We start from the raw sequence: 18416 nt of genomic DNA, 5'->3' as shown, positions 1-18416 counted from the left end.
CTCTGAACTACAACTACCCACTCCCCATCTCTTCTTTTTAAATTCATCCTTTCCAACTCTTTTCTTCCTTCCTTTCTTCCCTCCCTCCCTCCTTTCATTCCTATGTACTATCTGGGCTCACGTGAGCCTCTTTCCTCAGCCTTTTGAGTGCTAGAGTCTAGACACATGACACACTGCTCATATTCCATGTGGTATATTTTTAAATTTTAAGACATTTATTATTGTACACATGGCCAGCTCGGTAACAGTGAAGTGCAAAGCCGCCATCCTTTCCCTTCAGGATGCTGTGGCACTTAGGAGTTGCACTTACGTCAGCAGCGAGCACCGTGACAAGGCAGTGCTGTGTGTGGGTGGACGGGGAAGCAGTTTCTCCTGACCTCACATCAAATTCCCACTGTGGCAAAGTGGAGCAATCACAGACTGCTCGAGCATCTTAGATGTGAACTGGCTGTAGGTCCCCTTGGCTGTGCTCCTGTCCACGGACATCTCTCTAGCCCAGATTGGTCAGCTTTTGGCTGCCCCTCCAGCCTGGACACTTATGAGTACACCAATTCTCTTGAGTTTGCTTTTTGTTTCTGAGACAAGGTCTCACTATATAGCCCAGGCTGACCTGGAATTTATGATTCTTCTGTCTCATTCTCCTTATAATTGACCCCATCTGGCTTCTGGGAGGTCTTGAGCTCCCTCCTGGCCCCATTCCTTCAAGATCCTTAATCTTCATTGTTATCAGGGCACCTTTTCTACTGGGAAGCTGGCCTTTGGAGGAACACAGCTTCAGAGGCCTGGGCTGGCTTCCCACACATGCATTCTCTCTGGCAAATGGCATGTGCTCTGAGGCCTACTGGATGTATCTGGCCGCTGAGTTGGGGCCCACCAAGCAGAGTGCTCCATCCCACAACAGCTGCACCTATGGAAGTCTGCTCCCTTTCCCCACCACCTGACAGTCACTTCTGTGTTGTGGCTTTCCTGTAGTGAGGATGGCGACTTCCTCAAAACTTCCAGGGGCCAAGCCTGTTGGTACTGCTTGCTGGGGGTTCTGCCAAGGTGGCAAGTCCTGCATCACATCAAGGGCTCTCCTGCCCCCAATCTAGCACTGATAGTCCTTTGACTGGGTCCTACAGGCAATACCCTGCAGTGCCTTAGCATGTTGTCCCTTCCTGTTTGACACACACCAGTCCTTAGTTCATTTTCTGTTCCTATAAAAAAATACTTGTGGCTGAATAATTTAAATTTGAGAGGTTTAGTATCTGGGCATAGTGGTGTCTCCAACTTCAGCACTCATGAGGCTAAAGTAGGAGGATCATTATGGGCTATCAAGAAGGCTTTTAGAGATTCATCTTAGTTGGCTCTTTTCCAGTGTTCATTGCTAGCCACCAGTCCCAGCTTTTTGTTCCCGCTTCCTTTGATTTCCTGGAGGCCTGAAATGTGTTCTCGTGCACATCTGTCTTGGTCTGACTACAGTGCAGGGACTGCTCTTCTGCAGCATGCCAGTGGTTCACTCGCAAAGTGGGGTCCCCAACAGATGCAGGAGAACTGATAGCTGTCAAATGTCCCTTGCTATTCCAACCAACAGGCGTTAAACACACTGGTGGTTTCCATACTAGTAAAATATTTTTATTATTTTTATAACACAGGAAAGTAGAGACTTTTTGGTGTACACCAGAGCTAAGGGAAGCAGAATAAGGGGATTAATAGGACTTTTCTGCACTTTTGATGACCATAAAAAGTTCACAATACCAACTGCTTACCATAAAACTTATCATAGCTCCAAACACATATAAAGGATCAGTTTTAAAATCTATAAAAGTAAAAAATATACAGTTGGACACTCTAACACTTAATTCATCTTCAATATAAAATTGTAAACATTTATTTACACAAAGCACATGTGTGTAAGGAAGTCCCAGCACCCTTTTCTTCTTGAGTCGTGGCTCTGAGGAGATGAGCTGTGCGAGGAAGTGGGGTCACCTCTTCCCAACTCCTCAAAGCCAGACTCATAAATAAAGCCGTGGGCAGCTCTGGGGGGACCCCAAGAATCACATTTTATTGCTATGACACTGCAGCAAGTGAGCTGCCCACTGCCTGTGCGGCCAACCTGGGCCTAAGGTAGAGTGCCAAGGGCAGCTGGCGTGCCCTGGGCAATGGGGGCAGGAGGTGGGCAGCTGTCGCAGGAGGCTGGAAGAGGAAACAGCATCCGGCTCCAGCCCTCGGCCATATTTTTGGTAGAGAACCTGCTGAAGCCACCCTCTTATCCCTACAACTGGGGAACTACCAGAGGGTGGTGTCTTCACTGGCTTTATATGATCCACCTGCTTCTTTGAGAGCTGAACTGAGTTCCTGGGGAGGACAGGTGGAGGAGAAATGGCTGAGACGAGAACCCGAGAGCACAGGTGCCCTCAGTGAAAAAGGCACTGCCGGTGCAAACTAGTTAGCAGTGTGTCCCTCCGACCCTCTGAGTGCGCAGGCTGCTCTTGTCATTTCCTTGGCTCAGTTCTTTACACTGGATGAAGTGTTCTGGGACCCAGGACAGTGGGCAGAGCTGCACTGAGGTCACTCCAGCAGAACCTTTCCCTCTGCCATCCTGTTCAAGGTCTTGCTCTGTGCGCACCATCATGCTCGTGATACGGCAAGTGCTGTCAGCAGCCCCCTTGCCATGTTCTAGTTCATGGTTTCTCTGCTAAGACACGTCCATCAATAGACCTTCAAAGAGAATCCACTCGCATCTTTAGCAAGGGTGGGTTAGTGTTAAAGCCACTTTAAAAGTGCAAATCATCAGCCGTGGGAGGAGCAGACGCATGGCGGATAAAGAATAAAGTGACTCCTAGGTGGTGGGCTGCCTGCAGCCTTCTTTCCCCAAACCTGTGCAAGGCTCAGGCTCCCTACGGAGTTTGACTTTTCCTCTTTTAATGTAGTAAAGTAAATCACCGTTTCCCATTTTGGCTGGGAGAGGATGAGGAGGCAGACTGAAGGGTCATGGGGATGATGTGGAGAAGAAAAGATGTGCGCACAACTGAATGGCACTTCTACTGTGGTAAATACAGGTTGTCAGAGATGCAGAAGGCTGGAGCCTAAATCTCCACCTTCAGCATTTAGCCATGCCAGGCTATGGAGGGGGCTCCATGGGGGCCCAATATCCTGAAGAGTGAATGGCAGCCAGGAAGTAGGAGCTTTAATGAAGGACCCTATCTGGACCACTACACCTAACATCGTGTGGCTTCCTGATCATTTTGGCATCTGCAGTCACAGTCTATACTTACAGCAATGACTTCCAGTGACCATGAAAGCTGACAGAGCAGAAACAGAAAAGGCTCCGACTCAAAAGGAAACCCTTGGTCTCCAGTGCCACTTATGAATACAACCACCACCTATCCTAATCTGCTTAAAAATCTTAAATTAAAACAATTACTTCTATGCTACAAAATGCAAATAATTCTATTTAAAAATTTCAACAGAAATTTGTTCCCAGCCTTGAGGCAAATGGAGAAATCTTGGGTAAAAAGACAGCACATTATTTTTGATAAGTCTGACATGGCAGGGCTTGTTTCCACTGGCTTTTTTGGTCATCTGGGTAGGAAGCCACCATTCAAACCCCTATCCTGCTATCCCAATCCCAGGTAGTGATGCCAATGGGCTGGGCCAGCCCAACGGACCAGCAGGTACTGACCAGAGCTGGCCTCAGCCGTGGTTTAAGTTCTACTGGCCCAGTTCTCTGGGCCATGGGCTTTTGGTCCAAAGTAGTTGTTCTTTCTTGAATCTGAGAACAAAAATAAGATGTCTAAACATGGAAAACACCACAAATTTCTCCATTACTGTGACCCTAGAAGATCATCCAACTCATTTATCCACTCCTCAGAAGTCCTGTTCTTCAGCAGTGAGTCGATCAGATCAGTGTGTGCAGCCACACTGGACAGCCCACTGCTGCCCGGCTGTCCGCTGAAGGCGAAGGGCAGCTCTTGGCCCATGGTCCTCACAGGGTAGGCCTGAGTACAGTGCAGCCCCGCCCGGCTGTTCATCTGTGAAGTGGGGCTCTGGCTGAAGGCCCCCAGCTCAGGTCCTGCAGGACTTAAGCCAGGCAAGCCCTGCTGAGGGGCTGCTTGGGGAGGTGCGGGTGCAGGGGCACTGTTCCTCTGCTGTGTGCTCACCGGGGGCAGCAGTGACCCTGCTGCACCTGCTGAATTCATGGGGGCCATGGGCCTGCTGGGCATGGCTTGGGAGAACTGCTGGCCAGATATTTTCAGGTGAGCCTGCTGCATGTGGAAACTGGAAGCTGCAGGGAAGGGGCTCACGCTGCTGTTCCCTGGCGTCTGGCTGCTCAGGTTTGGCATTCCCTGATGTTGCCATGAGGCATTCTGGCCTCCCATGGCTGCTGACACCCTTGGGACTTGTGGCTTTGTTAAACCAGGAGGCAGGGTTCCCTTATTGTGCTGCTGGGAGAGACCAGCACTCCCCAGAGAGTTTTGTCCATAGGCAGCTGGAGCAGAGGCATTCTGGCCCACACTGGTCTGCCGTGGAAGGTGGGCATGTGCGCTGGTAGCCTGTGGTGGGGGCTGGGCAACTATCTGGGATAGGCCAGAGGTCATGCCATAAAGGCTGCTCTGTGGCAAGCTCTGGGACCCAGTAAACTGGGCCACTCCTCGGTCCTGTTGGCCTGAGCTGGAGGGGAGAGACGAAACAGGAGCGTGTCCAGGACCCATTGACATCAGAGTCCCAGGCTGCGGGAACACTCGAGGACAGCTGGAATTGGAGGGACCCAAGTTGTTCATGCCAGTCACAGCAGCAGCAGGTCCTAGAAGAGAAAATTCTAGCAATCAAGTTGGCATTCATTCTTTTTCTTTACATGTGTGAGTAGGTGCAGGTGCATACATGCCAAACAAGCGTGTGGAAGTCTGAGGACAACAGGTGGGAGCTGGTTCCTGTCTTAGTTCTGGTTTCTTCTATGATAAACACCATAACCAAAAGCAATGCAGGGAGCTTTATTTCATCCTTTCCCCCCCTCTGCTTCTCCCTCCCATGTGCTAGGATTAAAGGCATGCGCTACTGCACCTGGCAGTTTATTTCATCTTAGCTTACAGTCCATCACTCAAGGAAGTCAGGGGCAGAAACGCCAGGCAGGAACTGAAACCATGGAGTAATGCTGCTTACTGGCTTGCTTACCAGGGCATGCTCAGTCAGCTTTCTTTTCCACCCTGGACCAGCAGCCCAGGGGTGGTGACACCCACAGTGGATTGGGCCCTCCCACACTAATGCTCCACAGGCGTGTCTGCAGGCTAGACTGATGGAGTCATTCTTCTCATCTGAGAGTCCCTCTCTCCAAATGCCTCTAGCTTGTGTCAGGATTATATAAAACTAGCCAGGACAGTTTCCTTCCCTCACCACGTAGGTCCTAAGGTCATCAAACTCAGGTCATCAGACGTGCTGGCAAATGTCTTTACTTGTTGAGCCATCTTGCCAGCCCATGTTGGCATTCCTGACTAGTGTGGTGGAGATATCTAGACCTAAGATGCAGCTCTTCTTCTATGGACAGAACCCTCATACATCATGGGCAGTGAGACAAGGACAGTATTCAGAAACAGAGGACAAAGGGAAACTCCAGAGCTGTGAAGCCAGTTGTTTTGTCCATTTTCTTATTAAGCATCCAACAAAGTTTTTCTCGGGTAGGACCTGGGGATTTCAAGACAGATAGCCCAGCATCTGTCTGTGGAAGGCAAGCCACCACACTGTGTGAAAGGGTCAAAGTCTGAGCAGCAGGATATAGGAAGCAGGGGTCTGAAGGCTTTGTGCCCAAGATACGGAAGTCTTTATAAAGAAGGGGGCTCAGAATTGAATTTAGGGCTGGGAGTGTAGCTCAGTAGGTAGAACACTTACTTAGTATGCACAAGAGCTTGAGTTCAATCACCAGCAGCAAAAAAGCACACATGTGCACAAAACATGCATACACATGTATATGTACCCATGCAAATGCACATGTACACATGTAAACACAAACTCATGGATGCACACATAAAAGTATACATACACATGCACATACACAAATGTGTACCCACATGAGGTTTGACAATATGACAGTTTAGAGGAGAGGGGCCTTTGAAACAGAAAAGGTTGTGAAGGAACAGAATTGTGACAAGCTATGAGACATTAAGAGCCAGTCATGACTAGGGTGTGTCAAGAGCAGGACAGTAAAGCCTGAAACTGCAGTTTAGTTCTGTTGGGGTCTGTTGGTGGACGATGGCTCTTGGATGAGGCAGTGGCAATTTGGGAAGGGCTATATATAGCTGAAGACATCTCTCTACACCCTGTTATTTATGACATAATGACATAAGGTGGCAAGGTGGTTGAGGGAGGCAGAAATCTAGTATGGAATAACCAGGTATTTACTGAGCACAAGCCTTTGTCCTCAGGAAACTTGCTGTCTGCCCTTCTTGTGTGTGTGTGTGTGTGTGTGTGTGCAGGCACAGCATGTGAAGGCTAAAGGCTGACTGACCTTAAGCTTAGTTCCTCAGGAGCTGTCTATTTTGTTTCACTGGCTTGAACATCACTAACTGGGCTAGACGACTGGCTAGAAAGCTCCAGGGATCTGGCCGCATCTTTTTGTGGTGCCTGGATTACATACACACACATGCTACAGCACCTGGCTTTTACATGGTGCTGAGGATCAACTGGGTCCTCAGCCTTCCAAGCACTTTACCAACTGATGACTTTCCAGTCCTCTCCTTTCTTACAGAGACCTACGTACTGACCTGGAACTCTTGATCCTCCCACCTCTATCTCCCAAGTGCTGGTATCACCACCATGTCTGGTTGGAGCTTGCTGTCTATTGGTTCTGGCCCGAGCTTTGCAGAGGACCTAAGTTTGGTCTCTAGCACCTGCCCATAACCCTAGCTCCACAGGGATATGATAGTTCTGGGCTCCACAGGTTCCTGCATCACAGTCACATAAGACCCCAAATGTAGACATAATGAAAATAACTTTTAAAAAATAGGTGTGAAGCCCAGGGGGTGGTGGCACATGCCTTTAATCCCAGCACTTGGGAGGCAGAGGCAGGCGGATCTCTGGGAGTTCAAGGCCAGTCTGGTCTACAGAGCAAGCTCCAGGACAGCCAAGAATATACAAAGAAACCCTGTCTCAAGAAACCAAAAAACCCAAACAAAACCCACACAAAGGTGTGAAGGGGAGAGCTGAAATTGACAACTTCACTCCTATTAGAACACTTATCAGTGTGGCATGGGATGGAGTTGGGAAACCCAGCCAGACACAGGCTTCTGTGACTCTAGAGACTTTAATTCCATATTCCTAGTCAGCACACCAGGAAGCCCCACCTAGGTTCTTACATGGGTGTAGTCAGTTTCTCCGAACACTCACAGTGAAGGTCAGGAGGAAAGGCAGACCAGAGTACACCTGACTGACACATAACCTGCAATCCCCACCCAAACTAGTTGCTCAATCCATTTCAGAGGTGACAGCTGAGGCTTAGGTGTTTCTGTCTTCCCTATGACACCAACGTGAGGAGAAGCCAAGCAAAAGCCCACAAAGGTACATGAGAGGGAACCCTTCACCTGGAAGATCAGACATTTTTGGTGGTTTTGTTTGAGACAAGCTCTCTCAAACTAAGAAGCTGAAAATGACCTTGAACTCCTGATCCTCCTGCCTCAATCTTCCAAAAACTAGGATCACAGGCAGGTACCACCACACCCGCTTGCTTTGGGGTTCTGAAGATACAAAGAACTATCTTAATCAAGACTTACACATAAGATTCCCTCTAACTAGTAATAGTTTTCCTTCAAAACCTATTCGTCAACACTCAAGACCCTCTTCTCCTTGTGCCACAAAAGAACCAAAATCCAGGCCTCCCTCTCCTCCAAACCATAGCTCCTATGAGCAAGTAAACTTGGGACTCATCAGCACCACACACCATGAGCTCCACCCACCATGCCCGACTGCCTTCCCCACAGCCCCGTTCACACCCCTTACCTGTGAACTGTCCAACCTGCTGGGGAAAGCTGCTTTGTGTTGGGTCCTGGTACTGCGGGGGTGGGCGGGTCAGATGGCGCTGAAACTGCTGCTTCTCCTAGAAAGGCCAAGAATGGGAAAACATGGTGTAAAAATCAACAAGCAGGAAAGTAAGGTGCTCAAGTGTGAGGCTCAGGGGCAGGCACCTATGGGTGCAGGGAAGGCCAGCAACTGCTCATGGTACGCTGTCTGGGTGATAAAAATGGGTTCAGGCAGTGACTGCACAACTCTACAATGGAAAACACTGAAGTGTGTAGTTTAAACAAAACCATGTGACATGATTTATATCCTAATAAGCGATTAGTTAAAAAGAGATGGTGGGCTGGGCAATGATTAAAGGTGGGCATACCTTTAATGTTAGCACTCAGGAGGCAGAGGCAAACAGATCTCTGAGTTCAAGGCCAGCCTGATCTACAGAGCAAGTTCCAGAATAGCCAAGGTTACACAGAGAAAATCCTGTCTCGAAAAATCAAAAAAGAAAAGAAAAAAAGATGGTGGAGGAGCTGTGGCAATGACCAAGCTCAGCAAAGTATAGTCTCTGGAGTTGGCTCCAAGTCTGCTCTGTGTGTGTGCCATGGGGTGTATCAGAGGACAACTTGCCATCTTCCTTGAGCTGTGACAGGGTTTCTTTCTGTTCAGTAGTGAGCCAGGCTTTCTGGCCCACGAACATCAGGGGATGTGTCTCTGCTTCCCATCCGCCTAGGAGCCCTGAGGCTACAGGACTGTGCTCCTGCTTTACATGGGTTCCAGGGTTCTGAACTCAGGGCCTCAGGCTTGTGAGCCACTTCCTGGTCTCTTTTCTTCTTTTGAGATAAAGTATCACTCTGTAGCCCAGGCTGGCTTTGAACTTACTATGTAGCTAAGCATGAGGGCAAGTCTCCTGTACAAGCTTCCTCAGAGTTAGACCTAGCTGGCTGGCTTCTGTCTTAATTAGAAGATATGGTTCAACCCTCAAAGGCTCTCATAGTTGCCTGGTGTCAGCACTCTACCTCTGGTAACCCAGTGTTGAGGGAAATGTGAATCTTGAACTTTAAGATCTCAGGGGCATCTTTATTTCCTTCTTTATGCTTTGGTTCCTCAAACCTCACATTTTATAGCAAGGAGGGATGGCCTGTGTGCCTGGACAGAAACACAGGAAAATGCCCCTTTACACATGAAGATGCTGCCTTTATTAGTCTCCACAAACTACATGCCTAAGATATGCTATAGCCAGGGGCTGGAGAGATGGCTCAGAGGTTAAGGGCACTGGCTGCAGTTCCAGAGGTACTGAGTTCAATTCCCAGCAACCACATGTTGGTTCACAACCATTGGTAATGAGATCTGGCACCCTCTTCTGGCCTGTAGGCATACATGCAGACAGAATACTATACATAATAAATAAATCTTAGAAAGAAGATGCTACAGTCTTGGGAAGGAGATCTTATTTACTCATTTTAAATATTAACAACATCTTTTAGGAGTCTTTATTTACTGTGTGTGTATGAGTGTGTGCCATGGTGTGAAGATCAGAGACCAACTTGCTGGAGTCAGTCCTCTCCTGCCGCCTGTGGGACCTTGGATCAGACATAGGCTGACAGACCTGCGTAAAAGGATTTCTATCCACTGAGCTACCCAAACTCACAGAGATCCACCTGCCTCTGCCTCCTGAGTGCTGGGATTAAAGGTTTGCGCCACCAACACCTGGCCCTAATTTCTAAAAAGAAAATCTATCTTGTGTGTATGGCCTGGGTGTGTGTTGGGGGGGAGTATTCATCCACGGTGTGGGTATGGAGGTCATTTGTGGAGTTGATTCTCACTTTTCATGTGCATGTGGGTTACAGGGACTGAATTCAGGTCATCAGGATGACAAGCACTTTACCTATTTTGGATTCTTGCTGGGCTAAAAAGTACAAATATGCTCAAGTAGTGTCTGTGTGGTTTCTTGTGCCTGTTACCTGCTCGGCCAGAAGGTGCTGCCTCTGTAGGAACTGTTGCTGTTGCTGCAGCTGCTGCTGCTCCCTCTGCTTCTGCTGGTCCAGGAGCAGCTGGTGCTGTTTCATCACAGCTGCCTGCTGTTGGCTGCTGAGATATGGGGAGCTACTGTGAGTGCTGGCCACAGAGACACTAGGAGGTTGGCTTCCCACGTTGGCAGTCTGGGCTGGTACAGGGACAGAAGAAGGGTTCTGCTCCTGTCAACAAAGATGGAGGGATCCAAGTCAGGTGGGATGGATGATGTCCTAACCCTGATGTTCACCATCATCTTTCTTAACTCCTGATGTTATAGTTTGAATACGAAATGTCCCTTATGTGTGTGGTGGCAGTATCTTTAAGTCCTGGTGCTTGAGTGGCAGGGGTCAAGTGGAAATCTGAGTTTCAGATCAGTCAGGGATACAGAGTGAGACCCTAACTCAGTACAACACCCACCACCACCCAAACAGAAACAAAAAGCTGTCTTTAGAGTATATACTTGCTATATATATGGCTGTCCCTGAACAGCATGAAATAATTTTTTGTTTTTGTTTTTTTGTTTTTCGAGACAGGGTTTCTCTGTGTATTCCTGGCTGTCCTGGAACTCACTCTGTAAACCAGGCTGGCCTTGAACTCAGAGATCCACCTGCCTCTGCCTCCTAAGTGCTGAGAGGAAAGGTGTGTGCCACCACCGTCTGGCATGAAATAATCTCTCTGCCCACTTGTACACAGTTTCCTGGAGGCACGGACAGCTTTGTCAGTACTCTGTATCCTGAGGTTTTCAATTCTGTTTAGTGTCTGTGTGCACGAGAGGTCAGCATCAAGTCTTTCTTTATTGTTTCACTTATTTCTGAGACAAGGTCTCTCACCGAACCAAGAGCTTCCCAATGCGGCCAGACTGGCTGGCCAGTGAGCCCCCAGGACCTGTCTTCAAAGCACCTTCTGACTGCACCGCTCATCAACTCCACACTCCACCTTAAGTTCATGTTTAAATACTGTAACTTTTACACAGTTCCCTCCCCTCCCCTCTTTTTGTTTCCTACAAAACAAGCAAGGCCTCACACTGTAGCTCAGGCTGGCCTCAAACTTGTGACAACCCTCCTGCCTCACCTTCCCTGTTCTGAAATTGCTGCGAACCACAACTGGCTTCTTGTTTTGTGAGTCTCAATGTGTAGACCAGGCTGGCCTTGAATTCAGAGTTCCTTCTGCCTCTTCCTCCTGAGAGCTGGGATTTAAGGCACAGGCACCCACATCCCAGGCCCCCACATCTGGCTTTATTTTTACTTTTTGAGACAGGGCCTTATGTAGTTGTTCGGCATGAAAGAGACAACAACTAAACTAAATTAGGCGATTTCTCAAATGTCTGTGTAGCTAAATTAAGGAATTATCTTTTTCTCAAGACAGGGTTTCTCTTTGTAACGCGCCTCTGCCTCCCTAGTGTTGGGATTAAAGGCTTGTGCCACCACACCCAGCTATACTAAGGACGTTTACTCTTTTTATTAAGGTCAATTCCAGCCACCTGTAATCTCAACACTTGGGAGGTAGAGGCAGGGGAATCAGTTGTTCAAGAGCAGCTTGTCTACACAGCCAGGCCTAAATGAACTGTGCCTAAAAGACACAGATCAATCCTGGCTTACCCTGTGCATTTTCTTCAAAGGAAGGCAGCAGCTGCTCCCACTACTATCTCCTACATGTTGGCCTAGTTTAGTGAGGGACTTTACTAGTGCCCACAGTGGTGATGGAAAGGGAAGGCTCTGACTCACCTGTCCAGGTGGAACCAGTGACCGGAAGGACATGTTTCCCTGCTTTGGTTTCATCAGAAACAGGGGGTTCTGCTCATTACTCAGATGGGGCAGTTGCTGTGGAAGATATGCCATCAAAGCTGGTTTGTTCTGGCCAGACCCAGGGCCGCCTTGCCCGCAATCTGCTTTGTAATGAGAAAGGGGTTTTGTATTGCCATAGTCTAAAACAGACCCTTGGTTATTCACAGAGCTCTGATTCAAGTTACTTGGTGACTGGTGACTCAGCAGGTTCGTGTGGCTGGGCTGGAGGTAGGGACCTCCCGGCCGAGGAGAACTCTTGTTTACACTAGGCATCATGAGCAGTTTTGAGTTGGTAAAGTCTTGCTTATAGCCAGAAGGACTGGCAGGCTTCTCCATGGGATAAGGGACATCTAAGGGGCTGTGGGAGGGCCCCGCCTGCTGCCATGTGGACAGCTGGCCTGGGGCAGGTGCTGGGGTGGCTTGCTGTGGATTCTGCAGCATCTGCTCCCGCTTTTGCTTGGCAGCTATCTGCTGGAGCTGGTGAGCAGAGGACAGCTCCGAGGCCCCTCCTGGGCCCTGGCTAGGCAACACCACACTTGTAAGGGCTCTTTGTGCATTCTGGGCCTGTGCTGACGCCGGCATCAGGTTTGGACTGGGATTGTCCGACCCAGGTTGACCAGTGGTGTGAAACAGAGTCTGAGAGCTCCCAAGGCTCGGAGAATCTGTTCCCACAGGGGCAGAGGAAGGTCCCAGAAAGGTCTGTCCTGCAGACCCAGCCCTCACTTGTGGAGAACCTAACTGCTCCTGTTCAAAGGCTGCTGGAGAGAACTCAGTCTTAATATTAATGTCCTGGGCCAAGGGGGTTTGTGTGGCAGAACCAGAGGACTCTAGATCCTTCTTCTCCTCAAAGTCCTCAGTAAACAGGTCCTTCATGTCTTCGTCAGGCACTGACCTATTCAGCTCTTCAATGAGCTCCTTCCACTCCTGCTCATTAAGGTTGAGATCGGGCATAAGATTGCTTTGGGATACGGAGCCTCCGGCTCCTGCAATCATCATGCATGGCAGGTCAACTACTGGTTCTTGCTTGAGTTCCTTACTCAGGATTAGAGGAAACTGCCCATTCGGGTTGCTGCTTCCATTCAGGTGGATGCTTGAGTCTGCCATACACTTCTTGTTGATGGGATCTAGCCCCAGGGAGTGCTTTCCACCAGACTGCAGGGTATCTCCCCCAGGAGGCTTGTCAGGCTGATCAAGGGGTGAGGCAGGAGGAAGCCCATTGGCAGATACACTGAGGCCCAGAGGGGCCTCTCGGCGGGTCTTCTTATGCCCAGGAAATAGGTCTCCATAGCCATTCTGTTGATCACCATTCTGAGGCGAGGCAGCGCTGTCAAGGTTCCTCTTCACTGTATCATGAAGATGCTGAAAAACATTGGAATAACAGACTTAGGAACACGGATACATTGTCTTAGGTCCCTGTGCTTCCAACAGTGACTTCAGAGATATGCATTCTTGCAGCACTCTGTGGGTACACACCTCCGTTAACTTCTGCTTCCCCTAGAGTACCGCTTCTATCACCAGATCTGTGCCTGGCCAGTCTAGCTTACTGTGAGAAAGTGAGCATTAGACCCTGGACTGTCGCGGGACACAGTGTGATGATGGCTACTGTCATCTAGTTTGAGGGTCTGCAAAAGACCATCACACAGGAATCCTGTACCCTGTCATACCCAAGACCTGCCAATGACAAAACCCCTTCCTACTTACATGAACCAATATATTTTTTCCCTTGTGCTTAGACTGATTTAACATGGATTCTATTATTCCCAACCAAAGGAGCTATGTGGTTTGAATGGGAATGCCCCCCACAGGCTTGTATATTAAAATTCTTGGTCCACAGTTAGTAGAATTATTTGGGAAGGTAGGAGGTATATTCTTGTTGAAGGAGGTTAAGTCATTGGAGATGGCCTTTGTGGTTTCAAAAGCCTACCCCATACCCAGACTGCTCTTTTTAAAAAAAAAAAAAAAGAAAGAAAGAGTTATTTATTATGTATACAACATTCTGTCTGTGTGTATGCCTGCAGGCCAGAAGAGGGCACCAGACCTCATTACGGATGGTTGTGAGCCACCATGTGGTTGCTGGGAATTGAACTCAGGACCTCTGGAAGAGCAGCCAGTGCTCTTAACCTCTGAGCCACCTCTCCAGCCCTATAAATTTTTTTTTTTTTTTTTTTGGTTTTTCGAGACAGGGTTTCCCTGTAGTTTCTAGAGCCTGTCCTGGAGCTAGCTCTTGTAGACCAGGCTGGCCTCGAACTCAGAGATCCGCCTGCCTCTGCCTCCCGAGTGCTGGGATTAAAGGCGTGCGCCACCACCGCCCGGCTCAGACTGCTCTTTTTCTACCTGCAACTTGTGGATCATATGTGAGCTCTTATCATGTGAGCCATGGCTGCCACCATACTATCTGCCATGAGGGTTGTAGACTAGCCCTCTGAATCTGTAACCAATTCCCCCAATTAATTGCTTCCCTTAAAAAGTTGCCTTGTCCAGCTGGGCAGTGGTGGCACACGCCTTTAATCCTAGCACTTGGGAGTTAGAGGCAGGTGAATTTCTGTGAGTTCGAGGACAACCAAGGCTACACAGAGAAACCCTGTCTCAAAAAACCAAATAATAAACGGGGGTGGGGGGGAGGAGAAAAAAAAATAAGTAAGTTGCCTTGCCATGGCGTCTCCTCACAGCACAGAGCAGTGACTGAGACGGGAGCCCTGACTTGTGGTTTGTGTTTCAGGCAGTGGCAGTGTAAACCACAATAATCCCACATCCACCCAACTGCCCATATCTGTACCCTTCTCAAAGCTACCTTTTTCCTTCATGGTGCACACTTCCTCACATACGATATGGGCTGGTTTGTGTTTTTCAGCTCTTGTCCCACTCACTTCCCATCTTCTCTGCGGTGGTTTGAATAGGAATGGCCTCACAAACTGGGTGGTGGCGGTGCATGCCTTTAATCCTAGCACTTGGGAGGCAGAGGCAGGTGGATTTTTGTGAGTTCGAGGCTAGCCTTGTCTACAAGAGCTAGTTCCAGGATAGACACCAAAGCTACAGAGAAACCCTGTCTTGAAAACAACAAACAAACAAACAAAAAAAAGGGAATGGCTCCACAGATTCATATGTTTTGAGTGCTTGACTAGGAGGTGTGGCTTTGCTGGAGCAAGTGTGTCACTGTGGAGATGGGCTTTGAGGTTTTATAAGCTCAAGTCTGTCTAGCCAGTGGGCTACTTCCTGGTGCCTGCAGATGGAGATGTAGAACTCTCAGCTCTTTCTCCAGTACCATGTCTGCCTGCATGCTGCCATGCTTCTTACCATAATAATGAACTGACCCCTGAAACTATAAGCCAGCCCAATTAAATGTTTTCCTTTATGAAAGTTGCTGTAGTCATGGTGTCTCTTCACAGCAATGAGACAACAACCTTTATCTAAACCAAGACAACTTTTCTTTTTGGCTTTTTGAGACAGGGTTTCCCTGAGAAACTCTGGCTGTCTTGGAACTCATTATGTAGTACAGACTGGCCTCTGGGACTAAAGGTGTGTGCCACCATTGCCTGGCCCTCCTTTTCACTTTTGTTTTTACATCTGTTTGTGTGTGTGTGGGGGGGGGTGTGTGTGTGCGCGTGCACAGGCCACAGTAGGTCTGTGGAAGTCAGAGGACAACTTGCTGAAAATGGCTCTTTTTTTTTTTTGACCATATGGGTTGTGGATGTCAGGCTTGGTAGCAAGTGTCTTGAACTACTTATTTAGCTATCTTACCAGCTGCCCTCTTACCTCCCAAGTAATTTCCAACTAGCTATCCCACTGCCAACCTCACAAACATTGCTGCTCCTCATCAAGTCTGTCACTGAACATGATCATGTCGGTCCTAGTATCCTCATTTTCTTCTTCACTAGCTTCACCCTGCTAGCATTATTTTTTAAATATTTATTTATTATGTATAAAATATTCTGTCTGTGTGTATGTCTGCAGGCCAGAAGAGGGCACCAGACCTCACTACAGATGGTTGTGAGCCACCATGTGGTTGCCAGGAATTGAACTCAGGACCTTTGTCAGAGCAGGCAATGCTCTTAACCACTGAGCCATCTCTCCAGCCCCCTGCTAGCATTATTAAGGGGCTATGTGTGCCAGGAACAAGTGCTGTGGGGACTACAAAGGCAAATAAAAGTCACTGCTCTTCATGGCCTTCCAGTATCTCAGAGCACAGAGCAAACTGGACACAACTACAGGATGAGGCTAATGCCCTACATGCTGTAGAATTGTGCAGTTAGAGTTGGGGGTGGGAATTCCATGACAAGAACTGGCAGAGCGCTGGGGAGATGCTGTGGCTTACTCCTTCCTGGCTGGGCTCCAGCTCTCAGCCCGTCCTTTCTATGCTTACTTTTATTATTAACTTATATCTTACCCTTTACCCCTCACCCCCAGGACCATGCCTGCCTCCCACTACTCCTGACACATGAAGTATGTATGCTATTATAAATGCTCCAGCCTGGCACTATGTGGTGTTGAATACTAGTAACCCCAGTACTTAGGAGTCTCGAGAGTTCAAAGTCAGTCTGGGCTTCAGTGACTAACAGCTGCTAAGTTTCAGAGTTTCATACTGTCCCTCTGCTGCAGAGGACTGCCTTGGAAGCAGAGTGCAGGCACGCTCTGACCAGACTTAGCTGCCCAAGGCAACAAGGAGCGGGGCAGCTCTCCGCAGCAGGCTGTGTTCTGGTCACTGAGGATGGCTTCCTCCATCAGTCTCAGCTGCTGCCATCCTTTTCCCCCACCTCATCAACATTTTCTTTTGTCCATTTTATGGGTGTTTTGGTCATATGCACAACCTCACCCCCCGTCTCCCCCTCCGTCCCTCCCCCGCCCCCCCCCTGAAAAAGAACAAGCCCTGAAACCAAATGTGTTACTTTGCTTCCATGGAGCTTCTTTTGCTTCCTACTGCCACCTAGGGGTGGCTGGGGAGAAGAGAGCCACCCTCCTAAAATGCATTTTTCATAAAATGCAGTTTGGAAAGTTTTATTTGGGGAATGTAAATGTGTCCCCTACTACCCCTTTAACTAGTCAGAGGAAATACAGCTGATAATATTTCCCCTCCTCTTTTGTTTTTAGAGACAGAGTCTAGCTATATAGTTCAGGCTGGCCTTGAATTTTCAATCCTCTTACCTCTCCCTCTCAAGGGCTGGGTTAGCGCACACACTGGGCTCCAGCATTTCTTTTGTTTCTATCTTTCCTACCTTTATGTATGTATAAAACAGTACAGTGCTCTCCTCTGTTCCCACCACACGGTCATCCAACAGATCACACCCACTTCCCTCTCCTCATTCCCCCAGGGCTGACTATCACACCCAGAACGCGTCCACCTGCCCAGAGGCTGGAATGCTGAGTTAGTAGCTGCCTCTCCATCATCCTTCCTGCTCCCACAGTGCACACCATCAGCCATCCAAACTCTCAAATACACATGCTCATTTGTGCCACGGCTCTGGAACTCTCTCATTTTGTCCAGAACAGCTCTCCTCTAATCCTTTCAGAGTGACTATCTGTCACACCACACCATCTGCACCTCCCTACAATTGGGCTCTCTTAGTTCCAGGTTGACTTTGTGTACAACAGAATGTTGTGCAAACACTCTCCCAGTCCCCATTCCTGGGACAGTGAAGAACACGTGGTAAAAACAGGCGACAGGATGCTGTCTCCTGCCCACCCACCTCTGCAGACTGCTTCCCCATCTACCTACCTGAATGCCTTGCCCCTGGGCACACAGACACCTTCAGGTGATAACTAGTCCTTGTTCTTATCTTGGAGGATGTCACTAGGAGCCAGCCAGTTACACAGACAGAAGCCAGAGTCCCTTTACCCCTTGCATCAAAGCAGTCTCCACCATCACAAGTCTCACTGTGCAGACCAGGATGGAACTCAGATCCACCTGCCTCCATCTCCCAAGTGCTGGGAATAAAGGTGCGCACCACTATGCCCCGCTTTTTTCTTAATGTTGGTGGAGTCAACAGGACTCTGCACATCAAGCAAGCACTTTACCACTGAGGAACCTACTCCATAGCCTTTCTTCACCTCACGCACTTGCTACATCTACTAACACCAGAAGTTTCTCTTATTTGAACTATTTTTCACCATTTCTAAAACCAGTCTTAATGCAACCTAGCTCCTGCCCACATCTGACACCATGGTCAAGTGATGGCAGTGACTAGCAAATGTGTGACCAATTCTTTTTTTTAATGCCCTTCTGTGGCTCCTGGTTGCTCTAGGGTCTTCACAGCCCCAAGTTCTGGTTTTGCTGTCCTTGAGCACCATCTCTCCAGCCACAACAAGATGTGGATCCCTGGAATCCTCCAGAACACAGGTTAAAACTAAAACAAAAACCTCATATTTCTCCCTCTGCCCCTGCTACATCTTATTATAAAACCCAGGCTGACCTGGAGACTCACAACCATGTGTGTGTGTGTGTGTTTGGTTTCTACAAACAGGGATTCTTTGTGTAGCCTTGTCTGTCTTAAACTCACTCTGTAGACCAGGCTGGCCTCAAACCCACAGAGATCCATCTGACCCTGCCTCCTAAGTATTAAGATTAAAGGCACACGCCACCACCACCTGTCTACAGTTCTCCTTTCTCAGCCTCACAAATGCTGGGGTTTAGGTGTGTACCCACAA

At 48.6% G+C, this 18416-nt stretch overlaps 1 protein-coding gene across 2 annotated transcripts in view; it reads right to left on the bottom strand.

The window, feature by feature from the left end:
- Window positions 1-1592: 1592 nt before the first annotated feature.
- Maml1 (mastermind like transcriptional coactivator 1) overlaps window positions 1593-18416 on the bottom strand; it is a 39142-nt gene continuing 22318 nt past the window's right edge. For both annotated transcript variants that reach the window (XM_038328556.2, XM_038328557.2), the window contains exons 2-5: window positions 11718-13136; window positions 9942-10175; window positions 7969-8065; window positions 1593-4786 (exon numbers count right to left, since the gene is read on the bottom strand). In XM_038328556.2, the coding sequence (XP_038184484.1) occupies window positions 3807-4786; window positions 7969-8065; window positions 9942-10175; window positions 11718-13136 (2730 nt within the window). In that variant the 3' untranslated portion in view covers window positions 1593-3806. The remainder of the gene's footprint in view (window positions 4787-7968; window positions 8066-9941; window positions 10176-11717; window positions 13137-18416) is intronic.

The sequence above is a fragment of the Arvicola amphibius genome, chromosome 4 (assembly GCF_903992535.2).
Source record: "Arvicola amphibius chromosome 4, mArvAmp1.2, whole genome shotgun sequence".
Classification (NCBI taxonomy): domain Eukaryota; kingdom Metazoa; phylum Chordata; class Mammalia; order Rodentia; family Cricetidae; genus Arvicola; species Arvicola amphibius.
This window is presented reverse-complemented; position numbering and strand designations above follow the sequence as displayed.